This window comes from Musca autumnalis, unplaced genomic scaffold, assembly GCF_047663935.1.
Source record: "Musca autumnalis isolate F117 unplaced genomic scaffold, ASM4766393v1 scaffold_5, whole genome shotgun sequence".
Classification (NCBI taxonomy): domain Eukaryota; kingdom Metazoa; phylum Arthropoda; class Insecta; order Diptera; family Muscidae; genus Musca; species Musca autumnalis.
Genome location: NW_027412088.1, coordinates 25,935,647 through 25,961,148, shown reverse-complemented (window position 1 = coordinate 25,961,148; position 25,502 = coordinate 25,935,647). Strand labels below are relative to the sequence as shown.

At 35.6% G+C, this 25,502-nt stretch overlaps 1 protein-coding gene across 11 annotated transcripts in view; it reads left to right on the top strand.

Moving 5' to 3' along the window:
* The first annotated feature begins 5,113 nt into the window (after positions 1–5,113).
* Positions 5,114–25,502, top strand: part of ATPCL (ATP-citrate synthase) — a 38,587-nt gene continuing 18,198 nt past the window's right edge. For 2 of the 11 annotated variants that reach the window (XM_073990060.1, XM_073990053.1), the window contains exons 1-2: positions 5,268–5,416; positions 14,947–15,214. In XM_073990060.1, coding sequence (XP_073846161.1) covers positions 15,056–15,214 — 159 coding nt within the window. In that variant the 5' untranslated portion in view covers positions 5,268–5,416; positions 14,947–15,055. Of the gene's footprint in view, positions 5,487–13,823; positions 14,712–14,946; positions 15,215–25,502 lie in introns of those variants that run through there. The other 9 variants (XM_073990050.1, XM_073990056.1, XM_073990054.1 and 6 more) reach the window with 9 other exon arrangements.

The window sequence follows — 25,502 nt, the reverse complement described above, 5'->3', positions numbered from 1 at the left end:
AGTGGAGTTGAAGTACATGTCGAAAGCTGAACTAGTGATTGGAAGGCAACATAAAAAAAAACTTTAGGATGATGAAAGAAAATCAGATTCACTTGGATTAAATCGAGAACTGAGGATGTAAGCTAAAATGTGATTGAATTTAATGGAAACTTTTTTAGTTTGTGTTTGTATAATAAAGTTCTTTGTGTTCTTGTTTTACACAAATAATAAATGCATTTTATTCATTTTGGGATACTTCGCAATGGCTTGCATTTTAACTGCATCTTTAGAATGATTAAAAATGCAATCCGAATAATGAATATAAATTCAATTCAAAGCACTGCATCTTAAGTTGTGATTTGGAATAAGTGAATTCATAGGAAAAGATGTACTCCAACGGCAAATGTACCGTACACTTGTAGTGATTCAACTGCATCGTCGATGGTCAGACTAGCACGATTTCAACATGGCGACGTCAAGTTTATAGGCGAGGGATATGAAGTAGTGAAACCGATGTACATGGTTTTCTGTGTTTGTTGTGTTGCCTCTTCTTGTTATTCGTTGCAAGTTTTTTCTTCCATTTTCTTTCATTTATTTATTTATTATATGTGTACTGCGATGAAGAAGCTAGCAAGCCTATATGTATCCCAACGCTCAAACTACTACAAAATCATACTTCTTGGCATTACAAAACAGTCTTATGCCAAGTTTACACTAGCGCTCCAAAATCCACTGGATTTCACGAAATCCTGAAATACACCCCGGTGTTTACACTTATTTTTTGTTGATTTCAAACATATCACAATGATCAAGGTAGATGCATATGCGCAGCTGATCGAACATGAATTTTCACAAGTTGTTGTAAATTGAATTAATCATCAAAAATATAAAAATATAGAACTTTATTTGGAAAATGATCGTAAAATTATCTATATATTGTATTAATTGTGTATAGTACTAACAAATGAAAAAATAAAAAAAATGATTTTATCGTTGAGACATTATAATAAAAAATTTTGATAGATAAAAGTTGTGCTCAGAACCTGCATAATATTAGTACTTGCAGTAGTTTTCCCGTTTAGTGTGCTAAAAATGCGTTTCCGTACTCCGAAATGTAGCAAGACTTGCACTTCTCTTTAAACAAAAATAGCGCCGAATAACACCTCTTCCAGTTTTCTGCCATACAATTTTGGCCTAGTAGAAACTATCAGCAAGTATTTTCATTGGCATCTTATATGATAGCTGATACGTTGATTTTGACATTTTCCGGCAATTTCCGTCATTTTTCCGTTCCCGTATTTTTTAAAAAATTTGTATAGGGAAGCAATTTTTGACTATTCGCTCTTTTTTCTAACACTACCATTAAAAATTTAATATTTTTTTCACATTGTTTACAAATTTTGATACTAAATTTTTTTGTTGCAGCAATTGACCATCTACCTTGTTTATTGTAATACGTGAAAAGTGTTGCAACTTTTGGTACTTTTTTAGGCAAAAACAGGGTTGTATATCATGTGTACTGTGATTTCGATGTTGATTTCGCTGAAATCACGAAATGAGATGATTTCATTTTTGTATGCGAAATCATGATAAATTTAGCTTGATTCCGCGCGAAATCACGAAACGACGACGAATGTAAACTAAGCATTAAATTCAATATTAACACTTAAATATTCTAAACAGAACTATGATGAAAAAAGGCTCCCCTGCCAAATGTATAAGTTATTCTGTAAGTTACCTATTGTTGATAATATCAAGACATTAAAATCAATACAGATCGACCGTTATTCAAGTAAGGCAATATAAATGTTACGTCAGCTACTACCGATTGCAAAATGTTGAAACTTCTCAAGAAATACTTTACGCGAAAAAGAAAATTGGCGCATCTCAGTGGAGTGCATCCTTGCTGTGTGCCGTGGAAGCAAAATGGAGTGCATCCTAGCTGCGCACTCTCTTGTAAAATTCATAGTAAAAGATGTACTCCAGCAGCAATTGTTCTAGTGATTTAACTGCATCCGCGGATGCAAACATTTTGCTGGGTATTTTTTACTCGACCAAATTTGTCTTGTAAAAAGTTTTTAAAGAGAGCGTCATTCAGCGCCATTTTTGTTTAAAGAGAAGTGAACATTTTAAAACTTTTTTGTGTACGGGAACGCTTTTTCGAGTAAAATGTGTAAAAGTCGTAAAAATTGTAAAAACTTTTTAGTTCTGGAACACAGCTAAAGTGGTAAAAGTCGTAAACGATTTTCATATAAATTTTGTGTATGGGAACGCAAAATGTGTAAAAGTTGTAAAAACTTTTTAGTTCTGGAACAGAGCTTTGAAAAGAAACTTTGACGAAATTGGTTTCAAGAAACATTGCTAGTTTGACCATCGACATACAATAGTTGTTGTTGTAACTCGATTGAAGATTGCAGAAGGTCGTGGGTTCGACACCAAAAAAATCAACGGTGGCAAAATACCCCTCAGTAATGATGGCGACATTTCCTGAGTATTTCAGCCATGTAAAATTTCTCTGCAAGTGGTGTCTTAAGACACGCCGTTCGGACTCTGCGATAAACTGTAGGTCCCATATCATTGAGCTCATATGAATCGGGTTGCGCTCATTGATATGAGAGAAATCTCCCTTGTCCCCCTGGGATGTTTGTGGATCAATTAAATTATTAAATTAACTGTTCAATAGAAATCTGCGTTACAATTCAAATTAATTCAAATCAACTAGATTACGTCAACTCTATCAGTTACATTCGTAACAATATATTAATAAGTGCCAGTGTAAATGTCGTTTATTGTGTTTCTAATTGCGTTCTATAATGAAAAATTAAGCTCTGTTCCAGAACTAAAAAGTTTTTACAATTTTTACCACTTTTACACATTTTGCGTTCCCGTACACAAAATTTATATGAAAATCGTTTACGACTTTTACCACTTTATAAAGTACGGGAACAGGCCATTAGTACGTAACTTATGTCAGCGTTCTCTAATGGGTACTTTGCACCACATGTTTTTTACATATGAGTTGTCACTTTGCATATACATTTTATATGACAGAAGTGACAACTCATATGTAAACAAGTAAAAAAATATCAGTCGGCTTTGCCGACAGAGATATACCCTCAGCCTGTGCAAATTGAAACACTTTTTTCACAAAAAAAAACTTATGTATTTAGGGGGTTTCAAAATTTTGATCGTATGAACCGACAAAAATGTTGATTAGGATTAAAGTTCAAAAATATTGCGGAAAAGGTACTTAAAGGAATGGACCGACATAGACCATGGGGGTGCCATAGGGGGTTTTTACACCCTTCGGACTGTTTTCTCAAGAAGTATGGACTTGCCCCTGAAACCACTTTTACCATCGTAATTGAGGCAGCGAATGTAAGTTGCTTCAACAAAAATCAAAGTGATTTAAAAGCAGGTCTTAAAGTGAATTATCCAAAATTTTGTATGGGAGGTACGGGATGGAGTGGATATTTGTCCACTTCAAATTCCATATTCGAACCTGATCTATATCTGGTAGATATTATGAGAATGCGTAAAGTATGGACCAAATCGGTCACTTCCATCAAGAGTTATCGTGCGCACAATTTTTCCGAATATTTTTGAACTTTTGTCGGGTAGGTACCTGAAGGAAGTAAGTTTGGAAACAATATTACAAAGGCCAAATGTTGGCCGGAATCGACATTTCCGTTCGAGAATTATCTTGCGCTTCCACCCATAAACATGGTGTCATAGGGTTTGTTTTTTAACTTTCAGGCTATTTTTCAGGAAGTATGGACTTGCCCCTGAGGAAACTTGTACCTTCGTATAGGGGACAGTGAATACTAAATGTTACAACAAAAACCAAGGCGATTCGAGAGCAGGTCCTAAACTGAACTTTTCCGAAATTTTGTGTGGGAGGTACTCGAAGGAGTTTACCGATTGAGTCCATATTGGAACCTCATCTAAGTCTGGTAGAAATTTCATAATGTGCAATGTATGGACCAAATCAGTTACTTCCTTCAAGAGTTATCGCACGCACACATTTTCCGAACATTTTCGAACTTTTGTGGGGGAGGTACCGGAAGGAGTGGACCGTTATAATCCATCTTTGAACTTGAACTAAGTTTGGACAAAATATTACGAAAGCCAAATTTTGGACCGAATCGGCAGGTCCGTTCGAGAGTTATCATGCGCTCCAACCACTACACACGGTGTCTTAGGGTTTTTTGTAACTTTCAGGCTATTTTCTGAGGAAGTACGGACTTGCCCCTAATGAAATTTACAGCGTCGTATAGAGGACAGCGAATGCAACTTGAGTAAACAAAAATCAAAGCGATTCGAGACCAGTAGTGGGATTCTCTAACGCATTTTTGGGTTGTCGACAAAAATCGTTAAAATTAAAATGCGTATAATTTCGGTAATTAACGATATCATTCGGTAAGTTAGCCACCAATAGAAAGTAGTCGCAAAGTTCTACCGATAGCAACAGCGATGTCAACTTTTATTTGAACTTTTCATTCATAATTTTGCGTTTTAATTTGACCGATTTTTGTTGGTAACCAAAAAATGCCCTAGAGAATCCCACTACTGGTCCTAAACTGAACTTTTCCGAAATTTTGTGTGGGAGGTACCCGAAGGAGTGGAACAATTGAGTCCATATTGAAACCTCATCTAAGTTTGGTAGAAATTACACGATGTGCAAAGTATGGACCAAATCGGTTATTCCCTACAAGAGTTATCGTGCGCACAAGTTTTGCGACAATTTTTGAACATTTGTGGGGGAGGTACCTGAAGGAGTGGACCTATATGACTCATCTTCGAACTTAAATCGAATCTGGACAAAATATTTCGATACCCAAAATTTGAACCGAATCGATTGATCTGTTCGACAATTATCGTGCGCACCAGCCAGCCAGACAGACAGACAGACAGACGGACAGACAGACAGACAGACAGACGGACGGACATTGCTAGATCTACTCAAAATTGTCTGAAACGGATATCGTACAAACATACTTGGGGTCTAAAACCATTATTTCGATGAGGCACATTTTTGGTCGTATCAAAGTGTAAATACCCTCTTTAGCCTAAAGGCTGAGGGTATAAAAACATACCGTGTAAAGTACCCATAATGGGTTAATACTTTTTCACTAAACGCCTTGATTGTGTTGGCAAACAAACGTCGTTGGCTACGAAACTTAATGAAAACATCGGCGTTGTTAAAAAAATTACTTGGCTTCGTTTTTCGTTGTCTATTTGCAAAAATAAAAAAATTAAGTGACAAATACACAAAAAAACGACGGCTCAGTAAAAAATTGTTAGTATACCTAATTTATAAATTAAAGTTTTGTTAATTGTGGACATTTTATTATAAAAATAAGCAAATAAATAAATATTTATTATATTTATATAAAAAACTGCAAGAAAAAATTGATTGTGCAAATAGAAAACTATTGTAAAAACAAGAAAATTGTCAAAGAATTTATATGCTAAATTGTAAAAAAGGGAAATAAGGCCCTTTTGAAGTATTCATTTGTTTCCTTAAGAAAAATGATTATTATTTTAATTCTTTAATTCGTAATTACATACGATGGGTACAACAAATGAATTTCTTTAATTTTTTGTGAATGTTTGTGCGTGTTTGTGTGTTAAGTTCGGCTTATGCAAACGATGACTTTCACTTTTGGCTTGCAAAAGAGATTTTGTAATATATCGTCCAAGAAATAAATGACATTTTTCACGTTTTGAGCTGCGTGTTGTTTCATTGTGTGTATGTGTATTTGGTTGTCGGCTTTTTAATTTTTTGCTTAAAATTTGCACTAACTAATTTGTTATTGCATGACGTGTGTACACATTTTTTCTTCTCTTCTGTGCCTCCCTCTCTCCTCTCTGTCTCAAGTTTTATTACGAAAACAGCTCTCCCGTTTTCTTGTTTTTGTTGTGTTTTGCGTTCACAGTGCCCTACAGTTGAAGGGGTTTACAAAAATAGAAAAATCAATAAAGTAGGATGTTTCGTACATTATTTCTTTCTATAAACAATTTTGTGTTGAAAATGTAATAGTTTTTAATCAACAATGTCCATAAAGACTTTGATCGTTTAAAAGGTTTCGACCAACTGTCTATGTCTAGTTTGCATTTTAACCTTTATATTGTCATTCATAACCGAAAACAACATCCCAAACAAGTGACTTAGGTCATGTTTATATTACAGCCTTTTGCAGGGTTAACCTTCTTTATGAGGATTTATTTGAAATATAAGTAATAGAATTGACATTTGAAACCTAGTGGGTTATATATATAAACGTACTATAATAGTTAAAGGGCGTCTGTCATATAAAACATTGTTTTCCTTTCAATTAGAATGTCTCGAAAGAAAAGCCAATAAACAAATCATTTTCTATAACGTCGCCGGAGCAGAAGGATTTTGTTTGTTTCCATTATTTGTATGTTTATGTTGTTTGCGCAGACCTGGCTCCCTCAGAGTTCAAATATTTATTCCGTAAATGTAGGCATTGCTTCTGGTCACAGCCGTTTTCAATCTCCTCTGTAAATCTACATCCTATTTCCAGTCAGAATGCTACATTTGTTTAGATAGAGCATATATATTATTTATATTACTCATCCATAAAAAGAGTTTAGATTAAAATGTCATAGTTCATGCCATGGCAGAACTACCAGGTAGTGGTATCACACCAGCTGATCGAATATGAAAAGTCAAATCCCTTTATAAAAAAATTGTTTTTGTTATAATTTCCCCAACAACATAAAGAAAGTTTTGACTTAACATATTCAACATTTTACGATACCATGGTTCATGCTAATATTTGATGATCACTTAAACTATAATCAACAAATGTCATTTGGTAGAGCAATTACAATACAAATAATTTCCACCTGTTGATACATATATTTTTTTGTTATCTTTGACAATTGCACCGGTTTCATTTGAGATCGGTCACATCATAACAAACATCATCCGATTGAACACCCGATAATAGGTGCGTTTTGCTAATAATTGAGAATGAAATAAAAATCACGTTCTCTCCATGATGGCAATTTGAGAGATTGGCAATTTGGAAATGCAACTTTCCCATATTTTTTGAAAAGATTATATTTTTGTTGCTAAATACTTAACAAATAACTAATGGGAACTCTTAGTTTATATACAAAAATATGTATAAATAAATATTCTACTTGAATTGTAGCCAATAAATTATAAAAATACATTTAGCGGTTAGCCATCCCGCTTGTCGCTGTCAGTAAGCAACAACTGGGAAGTTGAAGAGTAATAAAGAACAACAACTATCGAAAGACCAATATCGTACGACATCAAAACAATAATAACAGCAACAACAATAACAGTAGAAATTACTAAAAGTATGCAAGGTATGAATAATGTGCTGTGTCGCGCGTTGTATTCTCATGTCTACCAATACTCGTGCAACCGTATCTTGATAATAATCAGCATGTAAACAAAACCCAAAACCGGTGGGAATAAATTTGTATGTTGCCACTGGGACAAGTTTTGACTGCCTAACTGTGGGGGAAATAAGGTTTTTTGTTTATACAATTTTTCTTAACAATAGCCATTATAACACCTCGCCCAAACACGAAACATCGAAACATCTTTTGTTTGTCATTGAATATTTACATGTTTAAGAATAAGAGAGTGGAAATCTGTTTTACATAAGTGCAACCTCTACATCTAGAATATGAAATTGGGATCAGCAGTATTTCTATTGACATTAGTGGCTAGAAAATATTACAATAGGTTTGGTTCCTCTTGTATTTACATGGGTTCTTCAACACCATCCTGAATTTGAAATTCGGATTAGCTTCATTTCTATTGACTTTAGTGATGGAGAAATTATTACAAAATAAATTGAGTTCCAAAATGTTATACAATGCTTTGGTGTTCGGATATTGCATTAGCATACGAATTGCACACTGAGATGACATAGTGAAGTCAAAGTATTTGTTGGTATTCTACTCCAAATGGTCCAAATGGATAAAATGCCCATGACAATATTCGGTTATAATGTCATAATGGGTACCCACTAACCCATCAAATGATTTTGCTTAGTTTGGAAGTTTTCTCCAGTTTTGAGTTGAGTTTTGTCCCAGCTTGCGGAAAAAATCTGAAATTTTTACCACAGGTAGATCTGTTTGTTCTGATTACGAATAAAGTTTCTTTTTTTTTTTTTTTGGAATGTCTGTACTTTTTCTAAATTCCCCAAATTCCTCGTTTTATTACATCGATATTTTTAACGGAATAAGCAATATGGGTATTATTGTAAGCTGAAGAGAGTAGCTTTCTAATAATAATGTCTATACGCTAACGCTAATGTCATAAATCCTGATCGAAGATTTGTCGAAAGACCATGGGATAAAGACTTGAATCGCCGACCGAAGCACTGTTAATTACCAAAAACTAAGTTTACACCTGTCCATAGAAGCAACACCCCGTCCAAAGGCAGGCCACTTTACAAAAACATGCCAGAAGCTTACACATATCCATTGGCCGAAGACTGGCTACTTACAAAATAAAAATAAAAGAAAGTATTTTGGAACTTTAAAGGCCCGCATTTCGGGGAGGATGGACTTGGACGCAATGTGTTTCAGATAATTTGGAGTCGATTTAGCAATGTCCGTTCGTCTGTCTGGCTGGCTGGTGCGCACGATAACTCTCAAACGGATGAGCCGATTTGGTCCAAAATTTGGCTATCGTAATATTTTGTCCAAACTTAGTTTAAGTTCGAAGATGGGCCATATCGGTCTACTCCTTCAGGTACCTCCCCCACAAAAGTTCGGAAAATTTGTGCGCACTACTCTTGAAGTTACTAACCGATTTGGTCCATACTTTGCACATCGTGAAATGTACACCAGACTTAGATAAGGTTTCAATATGGACTCAATCGGTCCACTCCTTCGGGTACCTCCCAGACAAAATTTTGGAAAAGTTCAGTTTAGGACCTGCTCTCGAATCGCCTTGGTTTTTGTTGTAGCAACTTATATTCACTGCCCCCCATACGAAGGTACAGGTTTCATCAGGGGCAAATCCATACTTCCTGAGAAAATAGCCTGAAAGGTGCAAAAAACACCTATGACTCTCAAACGGATCAACCGATTCGGTCCAAAGTTTGGCTTTCGTAATATTTTCTCCAAACTTATTTTAAATTCGAAGATGGGTTTTATCGGTCTACTCCTTCAGGTACCTCCCCCACAAAAGTTCGAAAATGTTCGGAAAATTTGTGCGCACTACTCTTGAAGTTACTAACCGATTTGGTCCATACTTTGCACATCCTGAAATGTGCACCAGACTTAGTTCAATATGGACTCAATCAGTCCACTCCTTCGGGTACCTCTCACACAAAATTTCGGAAAAGTTCAGTTTAGGACATGCCCTCGAATCGCCTTGGTTTTTGTTGTAGCAACTTGTATTCATTGTCCCCCATACGACGTTACAAGTTTCATCAGGGGCAAGCAAGCCCATACTTCCTGAGAAAATATTCTGAAAGGTGCCAAAAAAACCCCTATGACACCGTGTGAGGTGGTTTTAGCGCAAGATAACTCTCGAACGGATCTGCCGATTCGCTCTAAAATTGGGCCTTAGTAATATTTTGTCCAAACATGGTTAAAGTTCGAAGATAAGCCATATCGGTCCACTCCTTCAGGTACCTCCCCCATAAAAGTTCAAAAATGTTTGGAAAAATTGTACGTACGATAACTCTTGATGGGAGTGACAGATTTGGTCCATACCTTACATATCCTAATATATCTACCAGGTATAGGTCAGGTTCGAATATGGACTACATTTGTCCACTCCGTCGGGTAGCTCCCACACACATTTTTGGATAAATTCACTTTAAGACCTGCTATCGGATCACTTTGATTTTTGTTGAAGCAACTTGCAATCGCTGTCTCAATTACGACAGTAAAAGTTTTTTTCAAGGGCAAGTCCATACTTCTTGAGAAAAAAACCCGAAAGTTGTAAAAACCCCTAAGACACCATATGTAGTGACTGGAGAGCTCGAACCGAATACTGCGTTCTTCCACACTTTGGATATCGTAATATTTCCCTCCTCCCCCACAAAAGTTCGAAAATATTCGCTAAATATTGTCGAAACTTAGTTTTAAAAAGCCCTATCGATATCCCCGCAAATGTTTGCGCTTTAATCCTATCCATATTGTTTTGAAAACCCCCTTAAATAGTAAGTTTTTTTTGAAAAAAAAATTATTTCAATCCACACAGGCTGATGGTATGTACATATATCTCTGTCGGCAATGTCGACTGATACTTTTGTTTGTTGGAATGGATTTGGATCGTTTTTGATACGATAAAAAATGTGACACGATCGGTTTAAGACCCCCAATTATTTTTCGACAAAATACTTTCGGAGTCGAAATAGCATTGTCCGGCCGTCTATCGGTCAGTCAGTCTATTACCCATAGTAACTCTCGAACGTATCAATCAATTTGGTCGAAACATTGAAACTTAATCTCATATTAGGTTCAAACTTAGTTTAAGTTCAAATATGTTCCATATTGGTCCACTACTTCGGGTAACTCCCCTACATAAGTTAAAAATTTTCGCTAAACTGGTGCACTCGGTTTTATTCAAATATAGATCAGGTTTGAATATGGACTATATCGGCTCAAACCTCCGTGTATCTCCCACACTAAATTTAAACTTCGTGTAACTCCCCTACATAAGTTAAAAACTAAACTTGCACACTGTAATATTTTTTCCAGACATAGATCAGGTTCGAATATGGAGTATATCGGCTCAAACGTTCGTGTATCTCCCACACTAAATTTAAATTTTTTTCAAAAAAGTGTAGTTTAAGTTTTTATATCCGATTGTTTTTAATTTTTTTCCAACAGCGATATAATGCCTATTGTTGACAAGTCTATGCTACCTGACATAATAACCAAAAATATCCAAAAAAAACCTACGGTGACCAACTAAAATGTCTGGTGGGCACGATAACTATCAAAAGATCCAACCTCTGCAAATAGTAGTGTTTTTCTAAAACTTAAATCAAGTTCGAATATGGACTATCGAACAATTACTTTAAGTACTTCCCTCTCAAATCTTCGAAATTTTCCCTTATGTGTAGTTTTTAGACTGTTGTTCGATTGTTTTGAAATTTTCATCGTTGGTAATCCCTGTGAGGCAGATTAAAACAAAACAATTTTCATACCCTCCACCATAAGATGGGGGGGTATATTAAGTTTGTCATTCCGTTTGTAACTACTCGAAATAATCATTGTATACCCCACAAACTATATATATTCTTGATCAGCGTGCAATTCTACATCGATATAGACATGTCCGTCCGTCTGTGGAAATCACTCTAGCGTCCGAACGGATTGAAGTAGGTGGATGAAATTTTGGTAAAATCTATTATATCGTCACATGAAATGCCCAAAGACGTAACCCTCAACGTAACTCTTTGAGGGTTACGTCTTTGGGCATTTCAGGTGACGATATATATATGACTTTAGGTATTGAAAGCGGGTTATGTAGGTCCACGTTTTCGTATAGCCCCCATACAAAGTGACGCGTCGTCGTTTTAAGAAATTTTTAAGATATTTGTCCCATTTGATCACCGAATCGGTTGTAATTTGGTATTATGTCTTTTCAGAGACTAAAATATATGTCTACCAAAGTTTGTTTATATAGGTCCGCGTTTTGGTATAGCCCCCATATAACACCCCGTATATAGTACGCGTCACTTTAAGATATTTTGAATGTATTAGTCCCATTTGACCACAGAATCGGTTGTAACTTTGTATTTTGTGTTTACAGAGGCTAAGAAACATTTCTACCATAAAATGTTTATGTAGGTCCACGTTTTGATATAGTCCCCATAGGACGATACCTCCCGATTTTCGGTATTTTGAAGGTTTTAGCCTCATTATCACACCGAAATGGTTGAAATTTGGTATTTAGTCTTCGTATGGAGTACAAAACTTCCCCTAGAAATTTGTAGGTATAGGTCCACGCCCTCATATAGCCACCATAGAACGGTTCCTCCTGATTTTCGGTATTTTGAAGGTTGTGGCCACATTAATCCACTGAAATGGCTGAAATTTGGTGTTTGGTCTTCATTTGGGGTATTAAACGTTCCAAATGAAATTTGTTGGTATAGGTCCAAGCCTTTATATAGCCCCCATAGGACGATAACTCTCAACTTTCGGAATTTTTGGAATTCACTTCAATACACTTCGTGGTGGAGGGTATAAAAAGTTCGGCCAGTCCGAAATCAACGTCCGAATTCTTACTTGTTTTCTTTGGCAAGTCCCTGGCTTTCTATCATAAAGACCAAGAAACTCTAATTCCTACGGTGTCCAATTATCAAAAGCAATGATTGACTCATCCGCAAAAAAGTAAAATGTTTACTCTTTAATCCAGTTTAAGTGAGTCTATATCGGGGATCGTGCCGAAATTCTAATAGAGGGCAATATTTGTGATATTGACTACAACATTGTGGGGGAAGCCATTATTTGCTAAGCTATAGGCCCAGAAATGTCCTAATATTTGGGACCACTTCTTCATACATTCCTTGCTCTAAAATTGCTAGTAGTTTTCGTGAGGCCCACCGTTTAATATCCTACCCCACAATTGTAACTTGCAAAACTTATTTTGTCACCTACGAAAATTGTATTCGTTTGGCATAATGGATATGGTAGTGATTAAAATTTCCTCTAAATGAATTGTATACCAGCTGTATGGAATATAATTTTATGGAATTAACGGCATTTTTCTACGCTTTAAAATCCAAAGGAAGCAAAATGAACTTTTAACCCTTTCCAAAGCGCCGATATTATAAAAAAAAAAACAAAAGCAAATTTGCATAAACAATAGCAAAATTATAGCATTGTCATTAGAAAACCAATACATTGAGCTTGTCAGTTCATTTTGTTATTATGACATTTTTCCATGATGACTATTTCCGAAAGTATTGACGAAGATGGACGTCCACCTTTAGAATCTGCTATGTATGTTTGAAAATCCAACAACCTTATGGGTGGGTACAAATTGCAGAAGGTTCAAAGCCAAGTAAATAAATTCTTAACATTCTTAAAATACTCCATAGACTAAAGAAACAGCAATTGCAAGAGTCATATCAAACGAAGAAAGTGTATGCAGCTGCGAAAGCCAATCGAGCAGCTTTTCAATAAAATCCGCAAGGTGGAAAACAAAAATGTTGAATGAAATATAGTATTATAAGAATGGAATGAATAACTTTGTTGAAAACCAAGAACAACCTATGTTCTATTAAAAATAATGAAATAATATACGGAAACTATTTTCTAAATAATGTACTTCCTCAGTGTGGCAATGAATGTAGTTTTGCTTTGTCCAACCTCAAAAGCTATACTTTGAGCCAATTCCAAAAGATTAGTGTGGAATACTTACTGAAGAAAAATTTTATTTCATTTGGCTACCAAAATGATGTTTACGTTGTACTGTCGAACTGCTCTATAATGAGCTTCCCTGTAAGGAATTCTTCTCTATAACGAAGTTATGCTTCAAACAAGTGGAAATTGTCGCACAAAATTATCTCTCTATAAAGAATTTTCTCTATAATTCGTCGGTTCCCAAGTGCTACGTTACAGAGTTCGTTCGACTGAAAATCTCCAAACAACCGGTGTTTCAGGACTTTATTATTTTGTTTGTTTTCAACTTACATTTGGTTTAGAATATTCTTCTACTGATCTTATGTGTTGACAGCAACAGGTATAAATTACTCACGAAACACAGCTAATTTGCATTGTCCTACTTTTGGGATTAACCGCATCTGGTAACCTTGCACTTGAATGACCGAATAATGACGATACTAGAAATAAAACCTGTCTCTGAGTAAAAATACCTACAGTGTTTTCCACTGCTTTGAAAGGTTGTTGTCAGCAAATATACAAATCTCAGCTTTTGGCTCTCACTCCCTCCCAAAACAACGCACATAGTCAGTCAGTCCAACAAATACAATAACAACAAAAATCATGTTTAGCTCGCGCCACCAGCACCGTACCGTTGATTGCAATCCATGCCACTTTTTACTAGGTTCATGCAAACAACACCATTCAGTTTTAATTTAACTCGTCAAAGGTGTGGATCGTGTTGGAGCGTTTACAGCGTTTACCTGTTGAGACAGTCACTTGAAGAAAAAATCAAAACGGTTGGTTTTGTTGTGCTGCTACGCTTAAAACGAATTACCACCAAGTGTGTGTTTGTGTGAACTTTGTTTTAAAAGAAACGAAAAAAAATGAAGAAATTTTAAAAAAATAAGAAAATACACGCTTTTAAACTTTGCACATACCAAGAAGAAATGAATGCCTTACCCCCCAAATGCCCGTTTGGGGAGAAGTACATACCGAAGAAAAGAAGAAGGGATTTATGTTATTTCTTTGACAAGTTGTTTTCTGGGGAAATTTTGTGTGGTGTTGAAAATTAATTTATACAAAAATCGATGTGTCGTAAGCGGCAGAAAAATGAAATAAAGAAAAAAGAGAAATTTATTTACCGTTGCATTTGAGTAATGACAATGGCATGAGATGTTGTGATGATGATGGTGACATGATCATGCGAGTGGTGTTGGTATTTTTGATAACAAATATTGGTCATTCGTTGTGTTGTTAAATCCGATTCAGACAGACATTCATTAACAATAATCGATTATTTCCCTATAACGTCTTTCTCGAAATATGAATATGAAATGAAATTCACACAAAAAGTGCCAAAGGTCATTTGAATTATTTATAATTGCATAGAGATAGTAGCTTTCCTATGGAATTTACTATCAGGGCGATTATGAATGTCAACTTCCCGTGAGTTTTGCCTTTCTGCCGTTTCAACTTAAAGGTGTAAGTGAGATAACTCACGGGGAGTTGACATTCATAATTGGGCTGTAGATGTTTAAATAAATTAACAAAAAGAAAATAAGTAATTAATTTCAATGAAATTCCTTTATTTTCCAGCACACGTATCAAAAAAGGAAATAAAGTCGCACTCTTATATTCTTCACAAATAAAAATCTCCACTCCCCTCAATTGCGTCGCATAAGTCAACAACAAAACAGTCCATAAAATGTCAGCAAAGGCTATTTGTGAAGCCACCGGAAAGGATATTCTAAATCGTCATTTGAATGCAAATGGTGCTGGTTTCCAGACATGCCGTTTCGCCACAGTCAACCCCAAAACCGATTGGTCTCAATTGGCTGTTGAACAGCCATGGCTTTTGGATATGGTAAGTTGTTATTTCATAGAATTTATATAGATTTTGGGATGTAGATTTACAGGAAGTTTTATTAAAGAAGGTTCAATGCACGACTCCTTTTAAGACCCTTTGGCGGAATATTTAATATGTTTACCACAAGCAGACCATGGGTACAACATATGGAGGGTATAATTAAATTTGCCATTCTGTTTGTAACACATCGAAATATTCGTCGGAGACCCTATAAAGTATATATATTATTGATCAGCATAAAATTCTATGTCGATATAACCATGTTCGTCTGTCTGTCTGTAGAAATCAAGATACAGCTCGCAATTTTAAAGATAGAGAGTCAATATTTGTTACAGAAGTTTTTATTACTTGCAGGATGGTTGGTATTGAAAATGGGATATATCGGTCCATGTTTTGATATAGGCCCCATAGAACGGTACCGCCCGATTTTCGGTATTTTTAAGGTCTTAGCTTCATTATCCTACCAAAATGGCTGAAATTTGGTATTTAGTTATCGTTGGGTGTATAAAATTTTCCACCTGAAATTTGTTGGTATAGGTTCACGCCTTCATATAGCCCCCATAAAACGGTATCTCCCGATATTCGGTATTTTGGAGGTTTTAGCTTTATTATCCCATCAAAATGGTTGAAATTTGGTAATTAGTCTTCGTTGAGAATATAAAACGTTCCACCTAAAATTTGTTGGTATAAGTCCACGCCTTAATATAGCCCCACATAGAACGGTACCTCCCAATATTCGGTATTTTGAAGGTTTTAGCTTCATTATCCCACCAAAATGGTTGAAATTTGGTAATTAGGCGGAGCTAAGTACTTTCGTAGATGAAAGGAAACTAATTATTCCATTCTCTTTTAATTTAATTTTGGTGGAGGGTATAAAAAGTTCGGTCCGGCTGAACTTAACGTTTTCTTACTTGTTTTTTCTTAAGAAAGTCCACACTTCTTGAGTTATGGGTCTTCTTAAAGACCAATCAAGGAAATGTTTTTTATTTAACACGTGTAAGGCCGTTTTAGAGCCGGACGCGGATCATGTTAGAATAGAATTGGGCATAAATTGAATACTCTACCAGTTGGCGGAAAAATCTGAAATGTTTACCACAGGTAGATCTTAACGTCCTGATTACAAAAATATAAAGTTTGTTGGGGGGGAAGTCCATATTTCCCGAGATATGGGCCTCTGAAGTTCCGAAATTTCCCTTGTTAAAGTAAGAAAAAAATTTAAATTAAAAAAATGTTGTTCCCGTTCCCTAAATTGGCTCCTGTCCATAGGAGAAAGTCTTAAATCCCCGGCCGAAGGCCGGCTACTTAGAAAAAAAACTTGAATTGTATCGTTGTAATTAGGACCTTAAGTGGTTCACAATGTTACCCATATCAATATGCCCGAAGGGTTTAACTGTGGTCGAAATATTTCCAACGCTCAACAACCTAAAATAAGAATTAAACACAAATCTTAGGGAAATTGGGTTTGTATTCCAGGTTAGTGTTGGATTTAGGCACAGACGAATGTCATAAATCAAAGACCTTCTGGTACCTCCCACACGAAATTTCAAAATTTTTCGGATTTGGCCGGAATATGTATATGTCTTCCAAACATATACTATATCGGTCAACTACTTTGGATACCTTACATACAAAATTTCAAAAAAATGTTCGTTAATGTTCAGTTTAAGGTTGTCCTCGCGACCGCTATGACGAGTGCTAGTCAAAAAGTTTCTAGACTAATAATGAAAAAGCGAATATTTATCATCAAAAATAGTCTTATTGTTTTCTAAAGTATTCTCCAGCATGCGCTGAATCCAATTGAAGAAGCATTTTTTCTCCTCCGAATGAGACGCTTCCAAAACAAGGGTCTTGAAAGCTTCAACAGCACCTTCTAGCGACGAAAATCGTCGACCACGACCTTTTTTCTTGATGTACGGGAAACTTTTCGAGCAGCCCTCGTACGACGGTAAAATTTTTTGGGGGACAAGTACATACCCCTTGAGATAAAGGTCCAAAAACTCAAAAAACCCCTGTCAACGCCACTTTAAATAGCTTAGGAGGAGCACGATAACATACGAATTGAGTATCCGATTTTTTCCGAAAATGTTTTTTCAAACGATTTACTGTTCCAGGAATGTCTTTATCGGATCACACCTAGGGGTAACTTTCTCAAAAAATGTCAAATTTATAGAACATTTTGAAATTTTTACGTCACAACAGGATGTTGACGATGCAGTACTTGCTTGGATGCTATAGGCAAGACCAACCAAATCACCATCTGGTGGATATGCCTGAACCCCCCAGGCAAGTTAGGGAGGATTATCGAGATCTGGAGAGAGAGGTCCAAAGATATAAAAGAGAACCTCTAGATCAACCTGCATACCAGGCAGGTTTAAGGACATTCACACTGATGCGGTTGCAGATGCTCTGGCAGCCTACAGCTCAAGCATGTTAGGGAGGATTATCGACATCAGGAGAGAGAGGTCCAAAGATATAAAAGAGAACCTCTAGATCAACCTGCATACCAGGCAGGTTTAACGACATTCACACTGATGCGGTTGCAGAGGCTCTGGCAGCCTACAGTGCGAATATCGCCCTCTACGATCATCCACCACCCGTGGCAGCGGAAGAACAACAGCTGTCAAGACAAACGAGAGTCGTGTTGGCACAACTTAGATCTGGTTGGTGCAGCCGCCTCAATTCTTACTGGGCCAGGATTGATGGCAAGCGGAATATCTGCCCTGCATGTGGCACCGGTCCGCATACTACGCAGCACCTGTTTAACTGCCCAGCAAACCCGACTAACTTAACTCCACTCTCTCTTTGGACGAATTATATTCAGGTGGCATCCTTTCTGAACTTGGAGATGGTGGCAGAGCCGAATCAATAAAATAAAGATTTACATGTACTTGTAGAAGCTGCTACAACAACAACCTCTATACCACCTTGCATCGGGTTCGTTAAACCAAGTCTACGGCTTTCGCACAATAAAACATAATGGGGGTTATCATGAATGAAATTTCCCCGTGAGTTTTGCCTTTCCGCTTTTGGGGAATTGCCGATCATGATAACCCCCAATGAGTTTTTTCAATGGAAAAACAAAACTAACAATCCTCCACCATAATGTCCAGACGATTAGTATCATCTTCTCCTAGTTAGTTCATTAACAATCCTATTTCACTCAATATTGCCCAGCAAAATTAAGTGACGCTACCAGTTTTTGATTTTACAGCAAAATTAGCCTAGTGTCTAAGACCACCAATCTGAATATAAATCGTAGCCTGATGAATTTTTTTTATTGTTCCAGTGACAAGACGTGATGCAGTTCACTGTGACTGTAACAGATACCCCAAATTAAAATTACATAAAATATGTCTTTTAAATATCGATTGAATGACCACCATTCATCAAACTATGACAAAAAAAGTGATGAGTAAAGCCATATATGTATAATAAATTTTAATTTATATGCAAAAAAGCGCGATCATAATGGATTCATGAGTTAACAGTTGAAAAGTGAAGAAACAACAACAGCAGCAATACAATAATATATGGAATGTGTGTTGAAGCATAACATTTGCCACCGCAAACAACCTTGCATAATAATCAATGAAATAGACAAAAACGCAAAACAAAACAAAAAAACTCATCAATTAGATATGGGCAAATTTCTTTTACTATTGCAAAAAAAAAAAAATAAACGAAATGAACGAAAACGTACTATTAACAACAGTGAAAGCAATAACCAACCACCGTTAAACCATATTTAGGCTATAATATATTATACAATATCATACATATTTTAAATAATAATTCGTGTGAATTGTGTTAATAACTTTGATTTTGTGATAAATCAAATCAATATACAACACTCTAGATCATTCTAAAGTCCAAGGGAAGTATTAAAAGAAGAAGAAAGCTTATTTAAAATAAATCCTAATAAAATAAAATAAATTGAAGGTCGACTATGATATTTGATGCTAATATATACAGCTGCATTTAAAATTAGAGGGGTGCCGGTAAAATATAAAACGATTGAAATTATGTGTTTTTAACGAAATAGATTTATCAAAATAATAGGAGTGTGAGTCATTGTGATTAAAATCATAATTTAACATAATTTCCGAAAAATTAGCTATTTTTGTAATGACATGAAAAAATATCCATTTTCGGATATTAGATTTATAATTTCTAATAATGTTCCGAAAGTTTTTAATAATTTTAATTTTTCCATTCAATTGACCCCAAATGTAGTCAACTTACTAACTTATCTTCCTATCCCTACAAGTTACCAACTGTCCATGACTCATTTTAGTATAAAAAGCATGACAATATTTTAAGCCAAAAATCACTTGATTCGCTTCAATTGGTCAATATCAAAATATAAATATAGATAAAGATTGTATTTTCCCATTAAATTGATTATAATACTACCGGTAATCACAACCTATCATTGTTGTTATGGGCAATAATAAATATTAACTTTATTGAAGATGCGATAAGTCTAAAAATGGAATCGTGTGTTGTTCACGTTGCATTGCAATGATAATATTAGCCTACTGCAGAATGAATTATGCACTTGTACTACAAAGGAATCAACTTATTTTGCTGATTTTCTGCAAACTCTATGAGAAGCAGAAAGGAGGCGTAAGCTATCACTGCACACGTGTTTATTCTGCACTATATATGAGGTCTGGAAAAATAAAACTAAAATCCTTATTTCCACACATAGTTTCTGCTTAAGTTTAAATATTCTGCATTTGTTGTCATTGTGTCTCTACTTGAAATGTTAATAGCTGCGACCTAAAGATTAAATCTAATCGATGTGTTTTATTCTTTAAACAATAATTATAAGGAGCCTGAGAATGACGTACTTGTGTTGCTGCTGCTGACAACACATTGAACTCTCAATGTTCGCCTCATCAAATTCAAGGTTATTTGTTTATTTTACTTCGTGATTATAGGGTGCGGTATAGTTTTTTTGTCATTTTCTTTCAATGCTGCAGTCGTATACATAAATTGTTGTCCCATGGTAATGGGGCCAACCGGCCGGCTTTGCCATTCTACAGTTTTGCTTTGTACATATATATAAACTTTTAGAATGCTTTGTCTCCTCATAATTTTATGGCTTAATTGTAATCGAAAGGTATACCACGCCACCACTAATGTACGACGCGGACGGAATTAAACAGATGTTATTGACTATCTCTCAGAACTGTAGCTTTTGTGCTTTAAATCGTGTGCCATTCATTGTTGTTTGTGTGTATAAACGACAGCTATTCTATGCTTATTTAGATTAATTTCTGAGCTACGCAACAGATGATAGAAGAGTGGGAATTTTTTTAGAATATGACATTATCTAAATACAGTTAAACCTCTATTTTAAGGGCACTATATAAAATCGGAACAAAATGACAAAACCATTGCGACTTTGTTCTTGCAGATTTTTATACCCTACACCACCCTGTGCATTTGTATTTAACATGCCTAAGGAAAAGAGATAGACCCTTAGTTCCTTCTAGGGATATGCATAGAATCACTTTCTGAGTCTATTTATGCATGTCCGTCCATCCGTTCGCAACGTACAGATCGCATTTATTGTTCGATTTGGCTGAAGATTGGGGAAGATAATTTTTTTTTTTATCCTAATGAAGAACGCTATTGCTTTTGGTGAAAATCGGTTCAGATTTGGATATAGCTCCCATATATATTTTCGGCCGATTTGAAATTTTTGATGCACCAAAGACGCTGTATTTGTCCAATTTTGATGAAATTTGGAATGTGTTACTGAATTAGGTCTATAGAAAAATGTGCCAAATTATATCAAAATCGGTACAGATTTGAATATAACTCCCACATACATTTTCGACCGATTTTTGGTATTTGGTGCACGAAACACGTTATATATGTCCAATCTCAATGAAATATGGAATGTGTGACGGAATTTGGTTTAGAAATACGTGTGCCAAATTATATCAAAATCGTTTGAGATTTGGATATGGCTCCAATATATATTATTGGCTGATATTTGGTATTTGGTGCACGAAACACGTTATATATTGTTACGGAATTAGATTTAACTAATGTCCGTGTAGACGTTGTTTTATTCACCGATACGATTTGTACCAAATAAAACAGGGTTCGTTTTAGATTACGTTTCTACAATGCTTTATTTACTTTATTACACTTATTCGGAATCGACTTTAATTACTTAGCACACAGCTTGTCTCTAGTTAGCACGCAGCACTTCTTTAACCGATCTGTTCAGTTCAACGCTTAAAACACAACTCCTCCGTCCTTGCCAGTTCCCCTGTATTTATATCCCAAAGTCTCCCTGTTCGAGAAATATCTAGAGCATATGGCAACACCTCGAATCTGTACAACGAACACACAGACGCACATTCGCACTAAGCGAACAACCATACTCACATACATACATGGGGGATGATCAATGACATAATTACAACAACAAATAAATGTAAGAAAAGAAGTGACAAACTAAACAATAATTACATGACTATGGCAAACAAAATAAAAGCACATTAATGAAAGGTAAAGAACATCTAGAATAATGAAGATAATTCTACATGATAATTGTTGTTGCTTAAATAAAGTAACTGCGTAATAAAACTTTACGTTACAATTCAAATTTTTAAATTAACGGAAATTAAACTAAACTAACTTAAACCTATCAGTTACATTCGTAACAATATGTATGTCCGATCTCAATAAAATATGGAATGTGTGACGGAATTTGGTCTAGAAATAAGAGTGCCAAATTTTATAGAAATCGGTTCGGATTTGGATATAGCTCCCATATATATTTTCGCCCGATTTAAGGTATTTGATGCACCAAAGACGCTATGTATGTCTAATTTTGATGAAATTTGGAATGTGTGACGATGTTTGGTCTAGAAATATATGTATGTGCCAAATTACATCGTAATCTGGTTCACATTTGGATTTAGTTCCCATATATATTTTACCTATTCACCACATTGGTGTAGGGTATCATATAGTCGGCCCCGCCCGACTTTGATCCTTTCCTTACTGGTTTTTAATTTTGGTTACCTTTGTGATGCACATGGTTGGTTAGCACGCCCCTCTTGCACCATCAATACCATCTGAGTTCGACTATTAATTGACTTTATCGAGGTTCCACTATCCAAACTATAAAAGCGAAAATATTTATTATTTGTGTGTCTCTCATTTTTCATAGCGCACAGTAACATAATCATTTTATTTAATTAATTGCCATTTTTTATGTTAGCAAATTTTATAATTATCAGCAAACAGTGATGGCAACAGTTTCATCCCAATTAGTGAAAAATGATAAGACTAATGAAAATGTAGCGAATGTTCTATACTTCTTGGCGGCATAGTTTACCCCCCAGCAAGTTTTTAGAGTGCGAACAAATGTCATTTATATGACACTCAAATTTAGAGATAACAAAAGTATTTTTAAATTGTAGGTTTTTGGGTCCATGCATTGTCAAAGTATTTTAAGTTATTTTGTGTTGTTTTATAAGATACAAAAATGGGAATATTGCTCAATGAATCGTTTTGAAATGAAACTTCTAAGAACCTTACTTATTTAGACGGATCGCTACGGAACATTTGTCCCATAAGATGAACTGAGAATAGATCACCAAATCTGAATATATTTTATTTTATCTCTCCAAAATCACATAAAATGCTTTCCATATTTTCACTGGTCTCAATCGGAAACTTGGTCTTCCCGTGCTATTCCGATCTTTTTGGGACATATTTATTATTCAGTCTCATGAATGTTCATGTTTTTTGTTTAATCAAGGCTGAGGGTAGTACCTATCGGCAAAGCTGACTGATTCTTTTTTTAATTGTTTGAAATTAAATGAAATGGAATTTCTTCTAATTTATTTTATATTTATTTTTAATATACTTCATATTTTTTACGAGTTTGTTGGCCCAGTCTCTCTTGGGCCGAAGAGACACAACAAACATTGAAATGTTTTTTTTACTAAATTTAAATGCTCCAGTCATGACGTTTATTTTTCTATAAATAAACTGATAAAAATCATGTTCCCGATGACGTTCTTCAAAAGCTGAATATAAATTGCTTAATTCAAGATAAAATATTTTAAAACAATTTTTTTAATCTCGGCTTATTACGTGGTTAATAGGGATCAGTGACATTGTAACAACTTATTTTATATTATTTTTTTACGGTTAATAGTACCAAAAATGCGCAATTGCCTTGTTTTTCTCAATTTATATATAACACCTCTTTCAATGACAGGAATTCAATAGAATTTGTACTTAATATATACACAAGGTTGAATTAAATGAGGTGAATTTAATTGGTAATTATTGCCATTTAAAAAATCTTTCCACTAAACCTTCTAAGACAAGGTATTTTTTTTTTAAATAAAACATTGAAACTAAAAAATTGAAATCTAAATCACAAAGTATGAGATATTTGAAGTGTCATTAAATATTTTAATTGTATATAATCTACATAAAATACAGCAAGAATGTATACAAAACAAACAAAAGGTTAAGGTTGTTTTTTCAATGTCGTCTTTAAGAACTAAATTTTTTAATTTTTACGAAATAAAAACCTAAAATGAGTGAAAGCAGCAGTAGGTTGTCATTGCGGTCCCATTACGATGGCACAATGTTTTTAGGGAACAAGTACGTACTTCCTGTTATAATGCGTCCTAAGCCCCTGCTTAGGATGACGAATGAGCACAATATCGTCCAAATTGAATGTCCGCTCTGTCTGAAACTTTGCACATTAAGTTCCAGGAATGTCCTTTTGAGATACCTCCCTCAAGAGTTTGAAAATTTTCTATTAAAAGCAAATTAAAGACTTTTGAAGGATCGCTTTGAATTTTTTACGGAAAGAAATTTTTGTCTGTTTTAATGTTATTTTAGCCTAGTCCATGTTTCCCGTCATAATGTTCCAAAATCTCTAAAAAAATCGCGTTTAGCTATGTCAATGTCGGTCCGTATAAGTATGGTTCAGTTCGTGATTTATTACTTACTTACTTAGTTGGCCATTACAGAACACTTGTTCCATAGACCGAACTAAGAAAAGATCTCCATTCCTCTCTGTTTTTCGCTTGACTTTTTGGAATACCGCACCTTTCATTTCTTCATCCACTTGTATTCTCCATCGAAGCTTAGGCCTGCCGATTCATACGCCTTTTTAGCGGGTTCATCATCGCTCATTCTCATGATATGGCCTAGCCAACGCAATCGTTGCATCTCGATACGTTTAACTATATTCATGTCTTTGTATAGCTTATATAGCTCGTGGTTCATACGACGTCGATATTCACCGTCAACGCAAATCGGCCCCTAGATCTTTCGAAGAATTTTCCTCTCAAACACACCAAGCACTGCCTTATCTGCCTGCGCAAGTACCCATGCTTCTGAGCTTCTGGCTTTGTTTTTAAATTGCTTACTTAAACCATAGTAGCATCTGTTGGCCAATACAATTCTTAACTACCTCAAAATTGTAGCTACCAACTTCCACATTTGGTCCGAGCTCTATGGACGCTTTGCGCGTCGACACCATCAATTTGGTCTTTTCGCCGTTTACCGCCAGACCCACTTTCGCAGATTCTGCGTCCCATGATGTCTATGTCATCAGCATAAGCAAGTAACATGTGGCTATTGGTGTAAATTGTGCCATTTCTTTTGACATTTGCATCTCGTATTACCTTTTCCAGCAAAATGTTGAATAGGTCACACGAAAGGCTGTCTCCTTGTCTGAAACCTCTTTTGGTACAAAATTCTTCGGAGAGGTTCTTTCCAATTTTAACTGAGGACCTAGTATCAGTTAAAGTCATCTTACAAAGCCGGATGAGCGTTGCGGGGATACCAAATTCAGACATTGCATGGAATACCTTTGATCGGAGTGGACTCTCGAATGGTGCTCTATAATCGACAAAAAGGTTATATGTGTCGATCTGCATCTCTAAATATCTGGTCAATGGTGGACTTGCCAGGTCTAAAGCCATATTGGTATGATCCAATTATTTCGTTGACCATTGGCTTTAGTCGTTCGCACAGTATCCCTGACACTATCTTATAGGCAATAGGGAGAAGACTTATGCCCCTATAGTTGGAGCATACAGTCTTATCTCCTTTCTTGTGGACGGGACATAGGATGCTCAGGTTCCAATCGTCGGGTACGCGTTCTTCCTGCCAGATGGTGCTAACTAGCTGATGCATACACCTTATCAGCGCATCGCCTCCGGTTTTAAACAGCTCGGCTGGTAAGCCATCGGCTCCTGCTGCTTTATTATTCTTCAGCCGG